This window comes from Peromyscus californicus, unplaced genomic scaffold (assembly GCF_007827085.1).
Source record: "Peromyscus californicus insignis strain IS unplaced genomic scaffold, ASM782708v3 Scaffold_6__1_contigs__length_162567912, whole genome shotgun sequence".
In the NCBI taxonomy this organism is placed as follows: domain Eukaryota; kingdom Metazoa; phylum Chordata; class Mammalia; order Rodentia; family Cricetidae; genus Peromyscus; species Peromyscus californicus.
The window spans coordinates 72762963-72782425 of record NW_026294584.1 but is presented as its reverse complement, the minus strand read 5'-3'; the positions used below and the strand labels follow the sequence as shown (position 1 = coordinate 72782425).

Genomic DNA, 19463 nt, shown 5'->3' with positions numbered 1-19463 from the left:
TTAGTACAAATCTGTCATCTTCCAAGTTATTTTTTTTTTATCTGTTCCAACTGTTCTTTGTCCCCTTTGACCAATTTTCTAGACTTTTTTTTTTTTTTCTTAAACAGTATTTTATCTTTAAGTTTGTGTCTGGTTTGTGTGGTCTCTGTAGGCAACAGCTCTGGGATTGACTGCCGCACTTCATCGGGTTTTCTCACTCCATCCATTTTTATAGTAGTGTATTCCCAATCATTTGCTCTTACTCTGGCATGCATTTTATTTCCATACACAAATTCCATAACACTGTCACTTTTGCTTTAAATAGTTTGTGCTCTTTCTGTACATGCAGGATTGTCCGTGTGGGTACATGTGAAGGTCAGTGGTTGTGTGGGATGTCTTCCTTGAGCCCCTGAAATCTGCCACATAGTACTGAGGCTACAGATGCCTTGCACAAAGTGTAGCTTTTATGTGGGGGTTGGGGGTGGGAATTCAGGTCCTCAGGCCCGCAGAGTAAGCACAGTATCCACCGAGCCATCTCCCCAGTGTGCTCAGTCCACTGTCTTTCTACAGAACTTACGGCATGATTTATACTCACTGCCCATTTCTCATTGTTAAAGCCCCTGCACCGTTAGCAGAGATCCGTACTCCACCACTCGGTGGGGCGCTGGCTCTGTTTGACAGGATTGCTGGGTCTAGCACACTGTGCCCTTGGCTCCAGACACCTAAAGACACTAACCCAGTGTTCAGACATTTGAGTCTTACATGCCATCATGTGATTTTCTTTGTCTTCAACCTGCCTGAGTCAAGCTCTTAAACCTGAAACTGTTCTTGCAACTGTATCATCAGATGTTTGCTCCTTACACTGTGACTATCAGAAACACCTCTGTCTGTCCGGCACTGTCCCATGGCATCCCCAGCCTCTTTTAGTGATGCTCTATGGATAGTTTCTGAAGTTGTGACCTTAAATTAAATGATCTCTCCTCTGCACTTTAATTCACTACTGCCCCATGCAGCATCAAGGCAGCAACTCAAGGTGCCAACTGGTATTTGTGTTTACACTTTCCACTTCTCATGGTGGTTCATGTTCCTGTTTATATTCTTTATTAAAGACTACGTTTGTGAATGTACGCCACATGCAGGCTGGTGCTCACGGAGGTCAGAAAAGCCCTGGAGCTGGAAGCACTCTTCGCTGTTGAGCCAGCTCTCCAGTCCTTCCTTTGTATTCCATAAGAACATGAACACATATGTAACCACCTTACTATATTTATGTATTTACTAGTCATGTTTGCTATTTCTAGGTCTTTTAATTAATTTCCCTCATCAGGAGTCATATGATACTGCTTTTACAGATGTTCAATAACTTTTTATTACTGTAGGTTCTGTACTGTTTGGTGCTGGATTTTGTTGTATTCCTTTAAAGATTCACCACTGTTGCTTTTATATTTATGATGACAGAGTACTCCATGCCTCCAGAAAAAAGTTAGATTAGCTTCTAATCTAACTCAGTAGTCTCCTCCATGAAAATCACTAGAAAAGAACCTGCTCCTGCTTGTTCTTCTGAGATGCTGGGGATTAAAGCCGGCACAGTGATCATAAAGATAATAAAAAGATATTTCTAGGATATAATGCTGAAATTCTAGCAAAGAGAGTTAGTTAAGCACAAGTAAGTCACGGATAGCACTCACTTTAAAACCCTTCTAGAAACACTCATCTTGCCCCCGCTCTGAGCCTGCAGTGGTCCCAGGGAGAAGCAGCAGCTTACCTGCTGTGGGATGGTCTGTATGTCAAATGCTCTGATAGGTCAATAAATAAAACACTGATTGGCCAGTGGCTAGGCAGAAAGTATAGGCCGGTAAGCCACGAGCCACATGGCAAGGTATAGATTTATAGAAATGGATTAATTTAAGCTATAAGAACAGTTAGCAAGAAGCCTGCCACGGCCATACAGTTTGTAAGCAATATAAGTCTCTGTGTTTACTTGGTTGGGTCTGAGCGGGTGTGGGACTGGCGGGTGAGAGAGATTTGTCCTGACTGTGGGCCAGGCAGGAAAACTCTAGCTACACTTACCCTTTCTCATTCAGCAGCTGCTCCATCTCGGTAATGTAGCACTCGTCACAGGCGCCAAGGTACTCCATCACCAGCTTTGCGTCCTTCTTGTACGCCTTGCCCACTGCTCCCTTATTGGGCTCAAACTGCACAACGTTGACTGTTTTGTATGCAACAGTCAAGGAATCGCAACACAGCACTGCTTTAGGATTTGGAAAACGATCTCAACGCTCAATTACAATGTAAAACAACATTAGTCCTGTCAGCAGCAGCATCCCAGAACCTTTTATTCCTCTTTCAAGCACAAGATGAACCTACAGCCTTATGGAGAAGGAGCCGGGAGATGATTCTGTCGGTAAAATTCACACAAGCATGAGGATCTGAGCTCAGGCACCCAGCACCCACATAAAAACCGAGCGTACCTGTTCGTGCCCACAATTTCAGCACTCAGGAAGCAGAGACAGGAGCTCCTTGGGGCTGCTGTTCAGCCAGTCTTGGTGAAATCAGTGAACTCCGTTTCCAGTGAGGGACTGTCTCAGAAAAGAAGTCAGAGAGCAATAGAGGGAGACACCCAATGTGGACATCCGGGTCCCCCGTGCATAGGTCTTCATGCAACCTCACACATACGAACATGTACACCAAACAAAGAACAAATGAATGCCATTAACAAAGAGTTTTAAGGTTACAGTGAAATAAAGGAGGTATTATCTAATCCACAATATATCTCAATCCACAGCACAGAAACTTCTGGTAATGTCTTTGGCCAATGAGGTTGCGCAACAGGGAAAAGTGCTTGGTTCCAAGACGATAACCTGAGTTAACTCCCTGGACCCACAGGACGAAAGGATGGGAGTGACTCCTCGAAGTGTCCTCTGACCTCCACACATATGCTGTATCAAAAGCACAAACAAGCCATATGTAATTTTCTTAAAAATCTGGTTTTGTCACTAGTCAACCCTATGAATCAGCTTACAATTTCAGAGACAGATAAAGAAGCAAACTCAGCCTGGCATGGTGGCACACGCATTTAATCCTGGCACTCTGTGAGGCAGAGGGAGGTGGAGCTCTGTGAGTTCCAGGCCAGCCAGGGCTGTTACACAGAGTAACCCTGTCTAGAAAAACCAAAGAAGGGGCAAGTTCCCATTCTGCTAATTTACAGAGCCAATGAGCTAAATGATCTTAAAATGGCTCTCCAGTTTTAGCAGAACAATATTCACCAGGTATCATATATGTAGAGGCAGGTGCAGAGAAAGGTATGTTGGAGACATCTGAGAAAAAGGAGCACCCCGAAAGACATTCTGGGTACACTTCTAAATGTGTGTGTCTTTCAGGGTCTAATGCTGTGCGTGTTCGTGAGACCCTCCGTAGAGACTAGGAAAGGAGCAATGAGAGGTACCAATCAGCATGTATCAACAATTCCAAAGCTCTCCATTCATCCAAAAGACAAGGGACAAACTGGGGCTCACACACTTCTAGCCTTAAGTTTGGAGTGGCCAGAAAGGATATGGGTTCTTTCAGAGGTTTCTCAGCTACTAGTGGGACTTTGGTGGCTCGAGCATGACAGGATAGGTCGTAGCAGGAACGATCAGCACATCCAACGATCTCAATCCAGCCCTAGGAAGACAGAACTACCAAATTCATTTACTGCTCACAATGGCTTTGTTCATGAAAGCATGCAGACAATAACTTCCAAATATTCAGGGACAGTTCCGTTAGAGAATCTCCAATTGAATTTTGTAAATTATTAAAAAGAGAACATTTTCATACAAGAGGGAGTTAACACACCTATAAAGTACATAGAGGAATTAACACTGTATACTCAGTGACCTTATTTTCCAGGCTGACACACAATGCCATATTTCAACTCTGCAGCAAATGAATAATCTACAAGTTGATTATGGAAATTAAGCAGGAGTCTGACCAAAACCTATAGGCTTGGCTCAGATTTATAGCCAGGACTCAAAACAAATATGGTAGAAATTATTCCTCCCATTGGATGAAGTGCAATTAAAAGGCTAACTAAACACGGTTGGGCATGAATGTAAGCACTGGGCTCAGTTCACTCAACTGAACTAAAGGCAACTCATACAAGTGGATAAAGGATCAGTCACTGAGGAACCAGACTCCATTTCTTTTTAATACCCAAGATACTAAATTTAAAAAAAAAAATGTTTTCAAATAACATACATTGGAGTGATTTGCCTGTAGCACCCCTAAAGTCCTACACTGACACCCTAACTTCCTCTGTGACGGCACAGGGAAGAGGTGCCTTCAGGAAGTTATTAGGTCATGAGGGTAGAGTTAGATGGGTTGAGTGCCCTTCACTAGAGAACTCAGTGGACAGCTTTCTTGCCCTCTTTCCACAGGGGAGCAGAAAAGAAGATGGCAAAGACAGCAATTGTCAACCCAGTGAAGCATAAACTAAGACACACCTTTACAGATGTACTATGTGGGTAAGAACAAGAAAGTCTGTAAAAGCTAACTTTAGCTACTGCTCAGGGTAGTGGACAGACACGCACGCACGCACGCACGCGAGCATGGAAAGTATTGGAAATTTTAGCCATTGGTGGCTGCTTAGAATAAAGAAGGTAATGAAAAAACTTATAAACTCAGAAATTTAAAAACCAAACAACAAAAAAGGCATTCAGGCTTTTAGGCTGGGCGGGGGAGGCAGAGGCCAGGTGAGCCTTGGGAGATGAGCTAGAGGCCAGCCTGATCTACAAGGAGTTCCAGGGACAACCAGAGATACACAGAGAAACCCTACCGTGAAAGACAAAAAAAAAGGGGGTGGGGCACCGAAAGCATGTAATAATATGACCTTCACTACTTAACATGTCCATAAGTGTTACTTGTGCTCTTAAATATACATCTGGATGGCTATTCTTCATGAATATGATAATTACCATACTTAAAAACTAAACTAAAAAGTAGAATTACTCTTAGTAATATAAGGCTGGAAATGCAGCATTGGGAAATAGGTTACCCTATTCGGAAAATAAGAGTGTAACTATGACCTCTCTCTCTCTCTCTCTCTCTCTCTCTCTCTCTCTCTCTCTCTCTCTCCCTCTCTCCCTCTCCTTCTCCATCTCCCTCCCTCCCCTTTACATCTGTCTATAACAGAAACACATGAAAAGAAAGCATCAAAGTTTTTAAAGGGGAGGGCTAAGCGGCCTGGATCCACTCAGAAGGCCAAGCTGGGAAGATCAAATCCCAGGCAGAATGTCTTTAAAAGGTACTCCCTTCTCTCTGTTAATCTGAAGCTTTTGCTTTTATTTAGCCCTAACGTCTAACATCCATAACAAAAGTCAGTCTCCATGCTAGGACCCCGTGTTTGGATCCCTGACCTCCAACGTCAAGGACGTCACTTGGAGTAAGACAGTTTGGACTCTAACCCAGCTGACTCCCTCCTAAAGACCTGGGAGAATCTGCATGGCAGGGGCTTTAAGACAGACCGGGCAGCCCCTCTTTGCAGGAGCACAAATCAACTGCTGTCTGGTTAGTCCCTCTGGTCCACTCTGGCAGGAAGAACAGTAAGCAACAGTAGAAACCTCACTGCAGTCTACTTACATAGGATGTTTTGGACTCAGCATCCCAGCAGTCACACGCATAATGGGCCATCTCATTCTCCATGTGCTGCCGGAAGCGGAGTTTCTCAGGAGATATTCCGACCTTCGTGAGGTAGAGGTAGATGCGGCCAATGAAATAGCCTAATACTGAGTTGTTAATCACCCCCTGAACAAAGAAGAGTGCAGCAAGGGAAAAATACACATCAACATCAATACCTTTGAAGACAAGGAACGATCTGTAGTACTTCACAGTCTACTGAAAAAAAGGACACACAGAGTAAACTTTCTTCCTGCTTTCAGAATGAAATGAGATCCTGGTTATTTTAAAAGAGGTAACGTCAAGTTAACAAGTTAATAATGAAGTTGTCAAAATATGTCTAACACACTGGGCATCGAGGTGCACACCCTTAATCCCAACACTTGGGAGGCAGAGGCAGGCGGATCTCTGTGGGTCCCAGGCTAGAGTGCTCTACAGAGTGAGTTCCAGGACAGCCAGAGCTAAATAGTAAGACTCTGTCTCAAAAAACAAAACAACAAAAACAAAACAAAAATGCCTAACATATCTGTCCATGGACTCAACTGCTGCAGCACCCTATACCACATACTTCCTAAATCCAGTTTAAAATGACCCAGATTTAAATTAACTAAAGAGATGGATTGAATGTTTTTGTTTTCCAAGACAGGCAGTCCTGGAACTCACTCTGCAGACAAGGCTGGCCTCGAACTCACAGAGATCCGCCTGCCTCTGCCTCCTGAGTGCTGGGATTAAAGCATGTGCCACCACTGCCCGACCTTGATTTTTTTTTTTTTTTTGCTTTTTTAAAATTTATTCTTACCCACTGAAATTCCTCTGCTCCCTATAGTACATATCATTTTATAACTTTAGTACCAGATCTTAGAAATGCTCTAGCCTCACCTCCTACCACTACAAGGACGTCCACTGGTTAATTTTTTCAACTTGACACACACCTAGAGATCCCTGAGAAGAAGGAATCTCAACTGAAGAACTGCTTCCATCGTATTGGCCAGTGGGCATTTTCTTGATTGCTGTAAAAGGAATGTAAGTCCTTGTGCTCACAGAGAAGCAATAAGGAAACTAGGAACACACAGGGTTGTCTCTTTAAAGGGAGAGATGGATAACCTGTTTTCTGCCCCAAGGCTGGGGACAGACTTGGTTAATAGCCTGGTGATCTTGACCTTCCCCAGGACCCTTGAGTTTCTTTGTCTCAGTCAATCCACAGCACTATCCTGCCCCAGACCCTGATCCTGACTCTGTCTACTCAGGTAATCTTTATGGAAGATGTTGCTTGTATTTTAAAGAGTTGTAAATAGTCATGTCTTAAGCTTTGTTGTGCATATGGGATTGAGTTAAATCACACCAGGAAACTTTTTTTCCAAATTGTGGTGTGCTTAAATATGCCTAAAATAAATCACTCAGGGTCAGACTCTCAAAGTTTGAACCAACACCAGCTACTGAGTCATGCTAAAGCAAATTACCTTCTTACCTCTCAAAAATAGTTATTCTGCTGGCCAAGGTGGATGCAGAGACCCCTGCAGATTGCTAATATAGGAGGGCCCAATCTACTAGGGGTGGAACCATCCCTGGAGAGGGGTGCCTGAGCTGTATAAGAATGGTAGCTTAGCAAGCCAGGAGAAGCAAGTCAGTAAGTAGCATTTCTCCATTGGTTTCGTTTCAAGCTCTTACATTGGCTCCTCTCAATGATGGACTAATACAGCCTCTAAATAAACCCTTTCCTACCAAATTGCTTTTGGTTATGATATTTAACACAGCAGATCATTTCCATAAAATGGGCGATACCTCTTCTTGTATATTTCTGGGACCAGATGGCTCAGTGCTCCTCCAGGCAAGTCAATCACTACTGGGAAGCAGCTAATGAGGCTAAGTTTCCACTCACTCATTTCTCCAGGCAGATATTTAAAGAAACCCACCAATATACAGGCCTATAACCCCATGCTCTTGGCAACACAAAGAGGCTTGAATCCAGAGTGTTTGATTTTCCTAAGTAAAATTCTGTCCCTCTCAAAGTGGTGGAGATTGTTAAAGTAGGATCAGTTAGATACAGTACACAGTCCAAACCAAGATCTATTTTCTAAGTGCTCTGCTTGACAAGAATTTTATTTTAAATGTATGTGTGCAGAGGACAACTTGCAGGAGTTGGTTCTCTCCTTCCACCATGTGGGTCCCGGGAATCGAACTCAAGTCCCCAGACTTAGCAGCAGGTGCTCTACTTGCTGAACCAGCTCCCTGGCCCATCTGCTAACATTTTTCTTTTAATTTTAATTTCACATACACTGGTGTTTTGCCTACATGTATGTCTGTATGAGGGTGTCAGATCCCCTGGAACTGGAGTTAGAGACAGCTGTGATCTGCCATGTGGGCACTGAGAACTGAATCCAGGTCCTCTGGAGAGCAGCCTCTGAGCCGTCTCTGCAACCCCTAAACATTTTTCTTAATTCAGCCTCACGGCTCAGAACTGGGTGTTTCTATAGAAAGCAAATACTACATGGGGACTGGAGCTGTAGCTTAGAGGTAGGTCACTTGCTCAGCATGCGAGGACCTAGGTTTGCTCACCAGTACCATAACAGACAAAACTGTCAGGGGCTGAGGATGCAGTTCATGCACTTGCCAAGCCTGCACATGCCTTTGGGCTTGACCCACAATGCTGCAAAATAAATAAACAAAAATACCGCTAAAGTCAAATATTTCCTCACCCAGTGCACAACCCAGTTGCTAAGCGCGGCCATCCTCGACTGGGCATAATCTAAATCAGTTTCCTCTAGAGTCTTACCTGCTCGACAGCATCTCCCAGGCGCATCTTCCGAGCAGACTGTCCGCTGACCTGGGCTTTCGCCGAGTACAGATAAAGGCAGAGGTCAGCCACACTCTGGAACTTGGGATGGTCTTTCTCAGTGGGGTCTACAAAGTGCTCGATCTCCGCCATTGTGAATTCCCTGGAAGAAAGAAGAAAGATAGAAATCTGCAGGCTTAATTCTAAAACTCAGTCAACAACAGCTCCTACTTCTAGCTGCTCATTCCTCCACAGATAAAGGGCCCAAACTCCAGGAATTTCTTGTGACCAAGCAGAACACTGGCTTTCTAAGGAAATTACCCAAAGACTTTTAGATTAGGTTTGTGTAGGTGGTTGTTTTTTAAAAAAATATCAGTAACTGACCTGGGATACAACTTCATGGTAGAGTTCATACTTACTATGATCAAGGCCTTAGGTCCACTCCATAGTATCAAAATAACAACAACAATAAAAATAACAATAACTTCAGCAACAACCTGCTTTCAAATATTAACTCTTTCTATGTAGCTATACCCAAGAGTATCAGTTGTAAGATTTTTGTTTGTTTGTTTTGATTTTTTTTGAGCAGGGTTACTCTGTATAGTTCTGGAACTCACTCTGTAGACCAGGCTGACCTAGAATTCAGAGAAATACGCCTGCTTCTGCCTCCCAAGTGATGGGATTAAAGGCATGTGCCATCACTAGCTGGCAATAAAAATAATTTTTAAAAGTGGATTATTAATACAGCCTTTAAAATAGGAAGGACAAGCAAAGGCCACATACAAGAGAAACGAGATACTGAACAGCGACACCCACGTAAAATGATTCTGCTTAAAGCATCAGGTCTTTGCACAAATATATACTAAAGAAGCCACAGACATTTACTTTCCAAAGAATGGGAAATTAGAAGTGAACTGAAATGGTTCTCCGGGTTTTAAAGCAGTTTGATTGACTGTGTTTTATGGCTCCAAACAAGTAAATGACTGATAATGGCACCAAACAGATGGTCTCGTTAGAGTAAGAGCTTCTAAATAAAGTGTTATTCCAGGCAAAGGACACTGGGCATGAACTGAACAAGCCACTATCAAGCGCAGCACATAATGATGAAATAAATATGCACACGGCAACGGTTTTCCAAAGAGATTTCTCTGAATTGCAATTTAGTAGCTATTACAGGGGAAGGGAGAGTGTTTTAAGTTAATTTTATGAGTCAAAAAATCTTTTTTAAAAAATGGACACAATCTCACTGGTGTACTCTCATGATTATCTCAGATGTTCTAGAAGCAACACAAAATTGCACAGATTGGCCCTAAACATAGGAAATGTACTGCCAAGAGCTCTGGGTTTTCAATTTTACTCGTTAATGGCACATTTTATTTGGTCCCACAGCACTAAGTCTTAATTATCTTTCAACAACTACAAAATGTGTCTGTGCACATGAAGACTTGAAGTGAACGTGGTGCTGTGTCCTTGCATAACTTATACCAGGGTTGACAGGAAATGAACTTCTACAGTGCAGGGAAGATGGATTAAGGATCCTACCCAGAATCCCCCAAAATGGTGCTGCCAAAGTCTTTCCATCTGTTCTGTACGAAACTGCATGACAACTGTAGTTAATAATGTAATAATAATACCATCTCAGCAGCCTCTGAAAGGGTTAAGATTCTTACCACCAGAGTAAGAACTGAAAGGCAATGATGTAAAAGGACAGATGAGTTATGAGCTTGCCTGTGGTAATCATTCCACAATGTATATATCAATAACCTTGAAAACTATGATCTCTAGTTACAGTAAGAAGAGAAGACACGGTGGAATGCTGGGCCAGAAGACTGTTTTGGAGTCTAAGAAAGCTAACTACGGCTACACAGCCTACCTGTGTATGGACTATATTACTCAGAATGATGACGTCAGGAAGAAATATGGAAATCACAGACTTATATCACAGTAGGCTTCGAGAGAAAGAGAGACTAGCCAGTGCCAGGATGCCTCTTAAACATGCCTGCACACATCAGACAGAGCAGGCTATTAGACAAGCAGGTGTCTGAACTCATCAGTGTTGGCTTACCAACTGCCCTATGTCATAAAGCCCCTACATACCCAGAGGCTGCACCCAGGACAAACCCTCCCAGCAACGCCACCTGCCCTGGACACTACCCATTCTTTGTAACACTAACATACACACACACAGATACACAAACACACACACACACACAGACACACACCCTGACTGACCCCATAATACACACCAATGACAGAAAGGCATTGGTTTCAACATCAAGATCTCTAGATCCCCAGAACAGGTGGTAAGCAAAGGAAAACGTAACTTCAGAGCAAGCAGAAGCCATAAGCTATTATCCAGGCTCCTTCCTTTCCCTTATAATTCATGTCCTCAATCAAAACTGCCACCCTCGCCAGAGACTACATTTGGGGGAAAAAAAAAAAAAACAGAAATAAATCCAAGGTCAAGATTAAAGCACAAGTATGTCAGTTTACACCTCCAACCCAATGACAAAAGTAATACCTGACTCGGATCAGTCCAGACCGAGGTGAGATCTCATTTCTAAAGGAGTTTCCGATCTGGGCAGCAGCAAAAGGCAATTTCCCTTGGTTGAATTCCAAAAGTCGCTTGAAATTCAGGAAAATTCCCTGTGCAGTTTCTGGTCTCAGATATCTATAAAGTTAATAAGTCAGGCTGTTACAAGTAAATTGTGTCTTTCTTTTTTTTTTATATTTTATTTTATTTTACAATACAATTCGGTTCTACATATCAGCCACAGATTCCCTTGTTCTCCCCCCTCCCGCCCCTCTCCCCTTCCCCCCAGCCCACCCCCTATTCCCACCTCCTCCAGGGCAAAGCCTCCCCCGAGGACTGAGATCAACCTGGTAGACTCAGTCCAGGCAGATCCAGTCCCTTCCTCCCAGGCCGAGCCAAGCAACCCTGCATAGGCCCCAGGTTTCAAACAGCCAACTCATGCAATGAGCACAGGACGGGGTCCCACTGCTTGGGTGCCTCCCAAACAGAACAAGCCAATCAACTGTCTCACCCATTCAGAGGGCCTGATCCAGTTGGAGGACCCTCAGCCATTGGTTCATAGTTCATGTGTTTCCATTCATTTGGCTATTTGTCCTGTGCTTTATCCAACCTTGGTTTCAACAATTCTCACTCACATAAACCCTCCTCTTTCTCACTAATTAGACTCCCGGAGCTCCACCCGGGGCCTAGCCGTGGATCTCTGCATCCAGTTCCCTCAGTCGTTGGATGGGGTTTCTAGCATGACAATTAGGGTGTTTGGCCATCCCATCACCAGAGTAGGTCAATACGGGCTGTCTCTCGACCATTGCCAGCAGTCTATTGTGGGGGTATCTTTGTGGATTTCTGTGGGCCTCTCTAGCACAAAGTCTGTTACAAGTCAAGTATCACATACATCCTTTCACAGCAAAGTTATGCTTAAGGCATAAATTAGAAGGGATTAAATTAAAAGGAAGGGATCCTATCCTGTCTTAAGCAGCAAACACTCCCACAGAACCATGGGGATAGACTAAGAACTTGGGATGTCCACAATGCCATCAGAATGTCCTTATTTATTTACTCCAATGGCAAAACACCCACCTCCCTCTCTGCGTATCATTATGGTGGTTTGAGAATGGCCCCCAAAGGCTACTAAGTTTGAATACTTGGTCCCCCGAGTTGGTGGAACTCTTTGGGAAGGATTAGGAGGCATGCCCTTGTTGGAGAAGCTGTGTCACTGGGGGTGGACTTTGAGGTTTCAAAAGACTCATGCCATTCCCAGAGTGTTCTCTGTCTCCTGCTTGTGGTTAGAGATGGGAGCTCTTGTTCCTGCCACCACACCTTCACGTCACCATCATGGATTGTAACACAAATTCTAATTGGTCTTAGTGATAAAAACAGAGTCAAGGTAAATGCTGAAAGATCAGAGAGACAAAGGAGCAAGCCACAGCCACTTTTTACCTCACCAACTCCTCAGCTTGAAAAGGGTGAGCTCCTGTCTTCGCCTGCCTTATATTCCTCTCTCTGCCCAACCATATCACTTCCTGTTAACTCCTCCCTAGCTCTGGGATTAAAGGTGTGTGCCACCACTGCCTGGCCTCCATAGTTAACTAGTTGTTACCTCTGCACTCTGATCTCCAGGCAAGTTTTATTTGTTAGAGCACAAACCAAATATCACTACAGTGGATTCTAGCCCTCTCAAATCTTAAGCTCAATTACACACTCTGTTTTATAAGTTGTCTCCTTTGCCCTACTCCCCTCCCCCATTTAATCCCCCTATTCTACTTTTCCCTTTATCTCAACGTAACACTACGTTCTATTTCCCCTTCCCTCTGTGATTACTCGGATTGTAGCACAATTATTAAAACTTTAAATGCTAATATCCATATATAAGGGGAAAACATGCAGTATTTGTCTTTTTGAGTCTGGGTTACCTCACTCAGGATGCTTTTTTTCTAATTTCATCCATTATCCATTTGCCTACAAATTTTTCTTTTCTTTTCTTCGTAACAGCTGTTTAACATTCCATTGTGTAAATGTGCCAGGTCTATGATTTATCTGGAGTTAAGATTTGTACAGGGTGATAAATATGGATCTATTTGTATTCTTCTACATGCAGCCATCCAGTTTGACCAGCACCGTTTACTAAAGATGCCATCTGACGTCCAGAGTGTATTTTTGGCTTTTTTTGTCAAAAATCAGGTGTCCACAGGTGTGTGGACTTGTGTCTGGGTCATTAATTGGATTCCACTGACCAACTATCTGTTTTTAATGCCAACAGAATACTGGTTTTGCTACTATAGCTCTGTAGTACAACTTGAAATCTGGGATGGTGATACTTTCAACAGTTCTTTTATTATTCAGGATTGTTTGAGCTATTTTGGGTTTTTTTGGTTCATGTTTCCGTATGAAGCTGAAGATCATTTTTCTCAATTTCTATGAATTGTGTTAGAATTCTGATGGGGATTGCATTGAACTTGTGCAGTGATTCTGGTAGGATGGCCATTTTCACAATATCAATCCTGATCCATGAGCGTGGGAGATCTTTCATATGCTGGTGTCTTTGATTGCTGTCTTCAGTGTCTTCTTAACGTTTTTATTGTACAAGTCTTTCACTCACTTGGTTACTTATTCCAAGATGTTGGGTTTTGAGGCTACTGAGAAAGGTGCTTTTTCCCAGATAATTTTCTCAGTGTTTTCTATTTGTATACAGAAAGGCTACTGATTTCTACCTGTCAACTTTATAGCCTGCTATTTTGCTGGATGGAAGTGTAGAAATTTCCTGGTGAAGTCATTAGGATCTTTTAGGGACACTAAAGGCCTTTTGAAAAAGCATATGGAAACCTACTACTGTAGAAGCTTCCTTTAAAAAAAACATTTAATGGGAGAGACAATGCCCCAACTAGATGTCTTATGCTACAGGTGTCTAGATGGGTTATATTTGGTTGAGTCATTGGCCAAAGGGTCCCATGAATCTCCCCAAATATCACAAGCTATTTCAAGGCTATTGGTTGCTCTCCATAACCTGACAATAAGGTCCTTTTGCTAAAGACACAACTTACGTCATCAAACCTGGAGAAACTGAGCTGGTACCACCTAGAAGCTTCACTCCTACTAACTAGCATTCACGGTACTGGAAGGTACTCTGAACGGTACCAGAGAAGAATGGTAATGATCCATAATACACAATACAAACACTGTAACCTGCAACAGCAATCTACCTGCAGGATATACTAGTCCAATAGTAGCACATATGTTAAGGATAACCAACCATCTTGTTTCTTTAAGTCAGATTAAAGGTCCACTTCAGGAGGTAAAACCATACTGGATCCTGCTAAAGTGCCCAAGAACCTGAGACTACACAGGAAACAGGCCTAGGGGAAACCTAATACTATTATTATACTAAAGGAAGATCAAAATAAAAGACTCCTAATGACATATCGATATTCCTACACATCAGGGCATTCAACCCTCATTAGAGAAGCTTCTTTCAGAGGATGGTAATTAACACAGGACCCACAACTGGACAATGTGCAGAGTGAGAGACTCTGGGGCACCCAGTCCTAATTGGGATGGTTTCACCACACCCCTCCCCCTCAAAGCTCAAGGACTTGTGTGGAAGAGAAGGTAGAAAGATTAAGAAAATCATTTTAGTTAAAAAAAAGGTTGCCTTTCTCATGGTTTCTTATTACAACAATAGAAAAGTAACTAATACAGCCAATAAGGCCTCTCTGGAACAATCATTTATATGGAGGCAGATACCAAATTTAGTTCCTTCTGAAATAAGACCCACGTCTAAGCATACTGACTTGAAACTTGGCATACAAAACAAGGGACTGGATTTCACTGTGGCGTCTTCATACACAAACGCTATTTTACCGTTTCTATTTATCCCTTCTCCCACGGCTCTTCCCCATCCCCCTTCCTCACTCCACCCTCGATGGTTCCCTCGCCAGATCCACTCCTTCTACCTCTACTTTCTTATCATGTGTACGCCACTGCTCCTTTTATTTTCCTGCCTCCAGCTCCCTAAGATCTTTCCCTCCTGCATGGCTAAGTGCACCTCTCCTCTTTCTCTCTTTCCTTCTTTCCTTCTTTCTTTCTTTCTTTCTTTCTTTCTTTCTTTCAAAAGGGTTTATTTATTTTATGTATATGAATGTTTTGCCTGCATGTATGTGCACCACATACATGAAGCGCCTTCAGAGACAGAAGGCGGCGGCATCTGGTTTGCTGGAACTGGAATTACAGACAGTTGTGAGCTGCCATATGGGTGCTGGGAACCAAACCCAGGCCCTCTGCAAGCGCAGCCAGTGCTCAGTCATTAGCCAAGTCGGGTCACTTTCTCCTATCTTTGTACTCTATGCATTGTATTTTCAACCAGGTATTTATATATTTCTCTATCTTAAAGATAAAGTCCTGCTAATACAGCTGTCCTAGTTATTTCTACTTTTTACCAACATACTTAATTGCGTTTCCTTTCATTTATTTCTTCAAGTGGCCTGTATCCTAGTTAGTTTCTATTGCTGTGATGAAACAGATGACCAAAGTAATTTAGGGAGGAAAGGGTTTATTTCCCTTACACTTTCACAGCACTGTTCATCATTGAATGAAATCAGGACAGGACCTCAAACAGGGCAGGAACCTGGAGGAAGGAGCTGATGATGCAGAGGCCATGGAGGAGTGCTGCTTACTGGCTTGTTCATTATGGCTTGCTCAGCCTGTTTTCTTATAGAACCCAGGACAACCAGCCCAGGGGTGGCACCACCCACAGTGGGCTTGGTCCTCCTCCATCAATCATTAATAAAGAAAATGTCGTATAACCACATCTTATTGAGGCATTTTTCTCAATTGAGGCTCCCTCTTTGCAGAGACCTCTAGCTTGTGCCAAGGTGACATAAACAAGCCAGCACATCCTGAAGGTGGCTCATTGGGAAGTACACTGGCTGACACAACTATGAATCTGAGTTTAGTCATTGGTGGAGAGAGTTAACTCCTACAATTCCAGTGCTGTGGCACATGTACCCCTACTCCCAGAATAAATTAATAAACACAGAAAGGAAAAAGAAAGAAAGACTGACTGATTAAAAGAACTATTTTCTTAAATCACCAGGAATGAAGAGTGAGTCAGGAGGTCTGTCCCATGTTAGGGTCACCTAACTCTGTAGATCACCAGCTTTGCTTCATGTAGAAAAGCTGCCTTTCAAGAATATGGGCCAGACATTCTCCAGTACGGTGGGCTAGTCGATAGATCTACTTAGATGTAGTTAAAGTGAAATAAATGTTGAAATTCAATCCTCAGACTCACTGGCCTCTCTCCAAGTGCTAAAGAGCCATACATGACTAGTAGCTATAAGGACTGTATGGTACAAGGTCCATAAACTGCACTGGACAGACTTCATCATTTCTAAAGTATTTACATACAATAACATAAAAAAGCATTCATCTCTCTCTGGCCCTCCTGTCCTATGCAGCTCTTACTGGAAGGTATGATGATCATGGGCTTCTGTACTTATTTAATAACAAACGCAACCCCACTATGAAAGTGCAGCCTTTCTCCTTGGCACTGAGTATTGCCTTTTATTACAGGTAAGTGTGTTAGATAAGCAGATAAATAAAAACAATACATACCCAGGCATATTTCCTCCAGGCCCGATGAAGGTCTTGAACATTAAATTAAAAGGTACTGGAGGAGACAGGTCATTGCCAGTAGTGGGAGACTTTACATTATAGTTTACAAAAAGATCCCCAAGTTCTTGTTGTCCGTAGTTATCAAGCTGAAGGACACACAAAGAAAACAATTAGTGTGTAAACCAGAGAACAAGGTACAAGATCAAGCGCTTGCTAGACACAGCGGCGTCCCGCCACCGCTCCAGCCACACTAACGCACAAGTCCCCAGCCCAAACATGGCCAGGAAACATCCCCACTAATGAGGACAAGGCCTGCTTGGGGAAAATGGCTGACTCCGGGTCTGAGACCTGAAACGAACAAAATGAGCCTGCAGTTATCTTGTCACACCAAAGAGCAAGGAAGTGATCAGAGTACCGAGCTGTACGGGGGACTCACTGACGCTCCTGACAGCTCAGCCGGGCAATTCCACCCTCAGGAAGCCTAATGGTTCAGTTACGGAAGCGCATCAAAGCTTAGCTTTTTTTTTTTTCTTTGGTTTTTCAAGACAGGGTTTCTCTGTGTCATTTTGGTGCCTGTCCTGGATCTCGCTCTGTAGACCAGGCTGGCCTCGAACTCAGAGATCCGCCTGGCTCTGACTCCTGAGTGCTAGGATTAAAGGCATGTGCCACCACCACCCGGCCATAAAATGTGTAGCCCAGGCTGGCCTCAAACTCGTAATCCTCCTGCCTCCACCTCCTTCTGCAAATCCTACCAGTGTACATCACCACAACCAGCTGCTTAACTTCTAAACAAGAACAGAGAAAGGCAGGAGACCAATGAGACAGATGGGAACTCACTGTTTGCATTTGGGCTTTATGAAAACGACGGTTTGTGCACTTTTGGATGGATGTAAGGACTCAACAAATAGGTTAAAAAACAGGACGGAGGCATGGATCAAACACGGATTCTCAATTTCCTTTATAATTGGTAAGGGAAGTTCCCCCATTTTCTTTAATCAAAAGCACCAGCAGAGGACAAGATCATTTTGAAACCCTCGTCATCCAATGGGCCTGGGCCCCGGTCACCAGTGAGTGCCCCACGGAGATGACCACAGAACTTCAGAAATGCACTTACTAAATGTCCAAACTCTAATGATAATACAGACAGAGATGAACATAGTCAGGACAAGGTGAACAGTGACTACATTTCTGATATTACATGTATTCATGTTTCACAAAGTGAGAAAACTAACTTCAAGGAATTATAAGGGATTTTTCACCTTTCAAGTATATTTTCTAATTATATATATATACTTTTTTACTTTTTTGCAATAAAAAAGTTTTAAAACTGATTTTGCAAAATGCTACATGCAGAGATAGGTCGGCAAAGACTGAGGGGCAAGCAAGGGAAGTAAGTTTTTGCTGTTGAGGTCACTTAGACACAGACGGGGACAAGGGAAGCAAGTTTCAACTGCTGAGTCGGTAGAAGGGAAAGAGCTCTTCCCACTGGAGGTCAATCTGCACTTCCGAGGACTCTCAGGATTCCCGTGGCAGGAGACTCACTGCACATACTGGTGCAGCATCACCGCGATGTGTTCCACACCAGGTGGACTTTCAGCGAACCACAGAGGCCATTTCTGAGAACTACATCAGTTCTCCCCTCTCACTCTTCCCTGAGTATTTTATAGATAACAACAACAACAAAACTCACTGTTCTCGCTATGAAAAGTAGTGCTCAAACTGAATCACAGCTCACCAGATCAGCCACACTCAGTTCTCAAAGCTGACTTCACTTGGAAATGAAATCAACAGGTAAGATCAAAGACACACTCCATGGCATGCACATGGCAATATCCTTAGTAATTCTGCATGGGAAATAAGACGGGGGGGGGGGGGGGGGGGGGGGGGGGGGGGGCGAGGGCGGGGGAGGCATGGTGGTTCATGCCTTTAATCCCAGAGGCAGGCAGATCTCTATCAGTTCAAGGCTAGCCTGGTCTACATACTGAGTTCCAGGACAGCCAGGGCTACAGAGTGAGACCCTGTCTCAAAATAAAAAAAAAATAAACCAGGGACAATGAGAGGCATCTTTCATTTCCTTTAAACGCATGTTAAGCTGTTGAAAAAGGAAGGAAATAAAATAAATGAGCACGTGAGGACTGAGGACACAGGCAGAGTTCTGTCCCCAGCACTGGAAAGAACAAGCAGCTCTAATGGCACTCTAATAAAACACTGACATTAGAGCAACCGCTCCAGACAGGGGCAAGTTACACGTCACAGGGACTGAAATAAACTACGGATGAGTCAACAACGAGATTAACGAAGTTTTTAATTTAAAGAAGAAAATCTCACATCTAAGATTGGAAGGCAAAGCTAATTATCACAGAGAAAAATCTGCACACTTGAAAGAAGAAAAATAGGGTAAGGGTAGCAAAGAATCTAGCAATTTCCATGAAAGAAAGGCAAAATGTTAAACTGGACACAGTGGCTTGTACCCATAATCCCAGCACTTAGAAGGCTGATGAGGAATCACAAATTCAAAAAAAACAAAACAAAATAAAGCACCCAAAGGAGGGTGGGTGGGGTGGTTCAGTGTGCTGTGGTACTTGCCACAAGCCTGGAGGCCCCAGTTCAACCCCCGGCGGGGATCTACACAGTGAAAGGAGAGAAGCGACTTGACTCTCGACAGCTGTCCTCTGGCCTCCTCACCTGAGCTGCAGCATGTGCTAACCCTTCCCTCACAAGATGAAGAAATAAACGAAGGAAACGAACAACGAACAAATGTTTCAAAGTTCTCTACTCAGTTTCAGATAGATCACCAGAATGAAACAGGTTTCAGAGCTAGACATGATGGTTCAATGCTTGTAATCCCAACAACTGAGAGGCTGAGGCAGGAGGATCACTTCAAGCTGGAGGCCAGCTTGGACTACACAGTGAGGTCTATGCTGA

General features: G+C 43.3%; 1 protein-coding gene across 1 annotated transcript in view; it reads right to left on the bottom strand.

The window, feature by feature from the left end:
- The window catches only part of Gars1 (glycyl-tRNA synthetase 1), a 40229-nt gene that overhangs the window by 7648 nt on the left and 13118 nt on the right, over window positions 1-19463 (bottom strand). Inside the window, exons 7-12 of the mRNA XM_052720288.1 lie at window positions 16539-16684; window positions 10923-11072; window positions 8402-8564; window positions 5593-5757; window positions 3532-3639; window positions 2047-2192 (exon numbers count right to left, since the gene is read on the bottom strand). Coding sequence (XP_052576248.1) covers window positions 2047-2192; window positions 3532-3639; window positions 5593-5757; window positions 8402-8564; window positions 10923-11072; window positions 16539-16684 — 878 coding nt within the window. The remainder of the gene's footprint in view (window positions 1-2046; window positions 2193-3531; window positions 3640-5592; window positions 5758-8401; window positions 8565-10922; window positions 11073-16538; window positions 16685-19463) is intronic.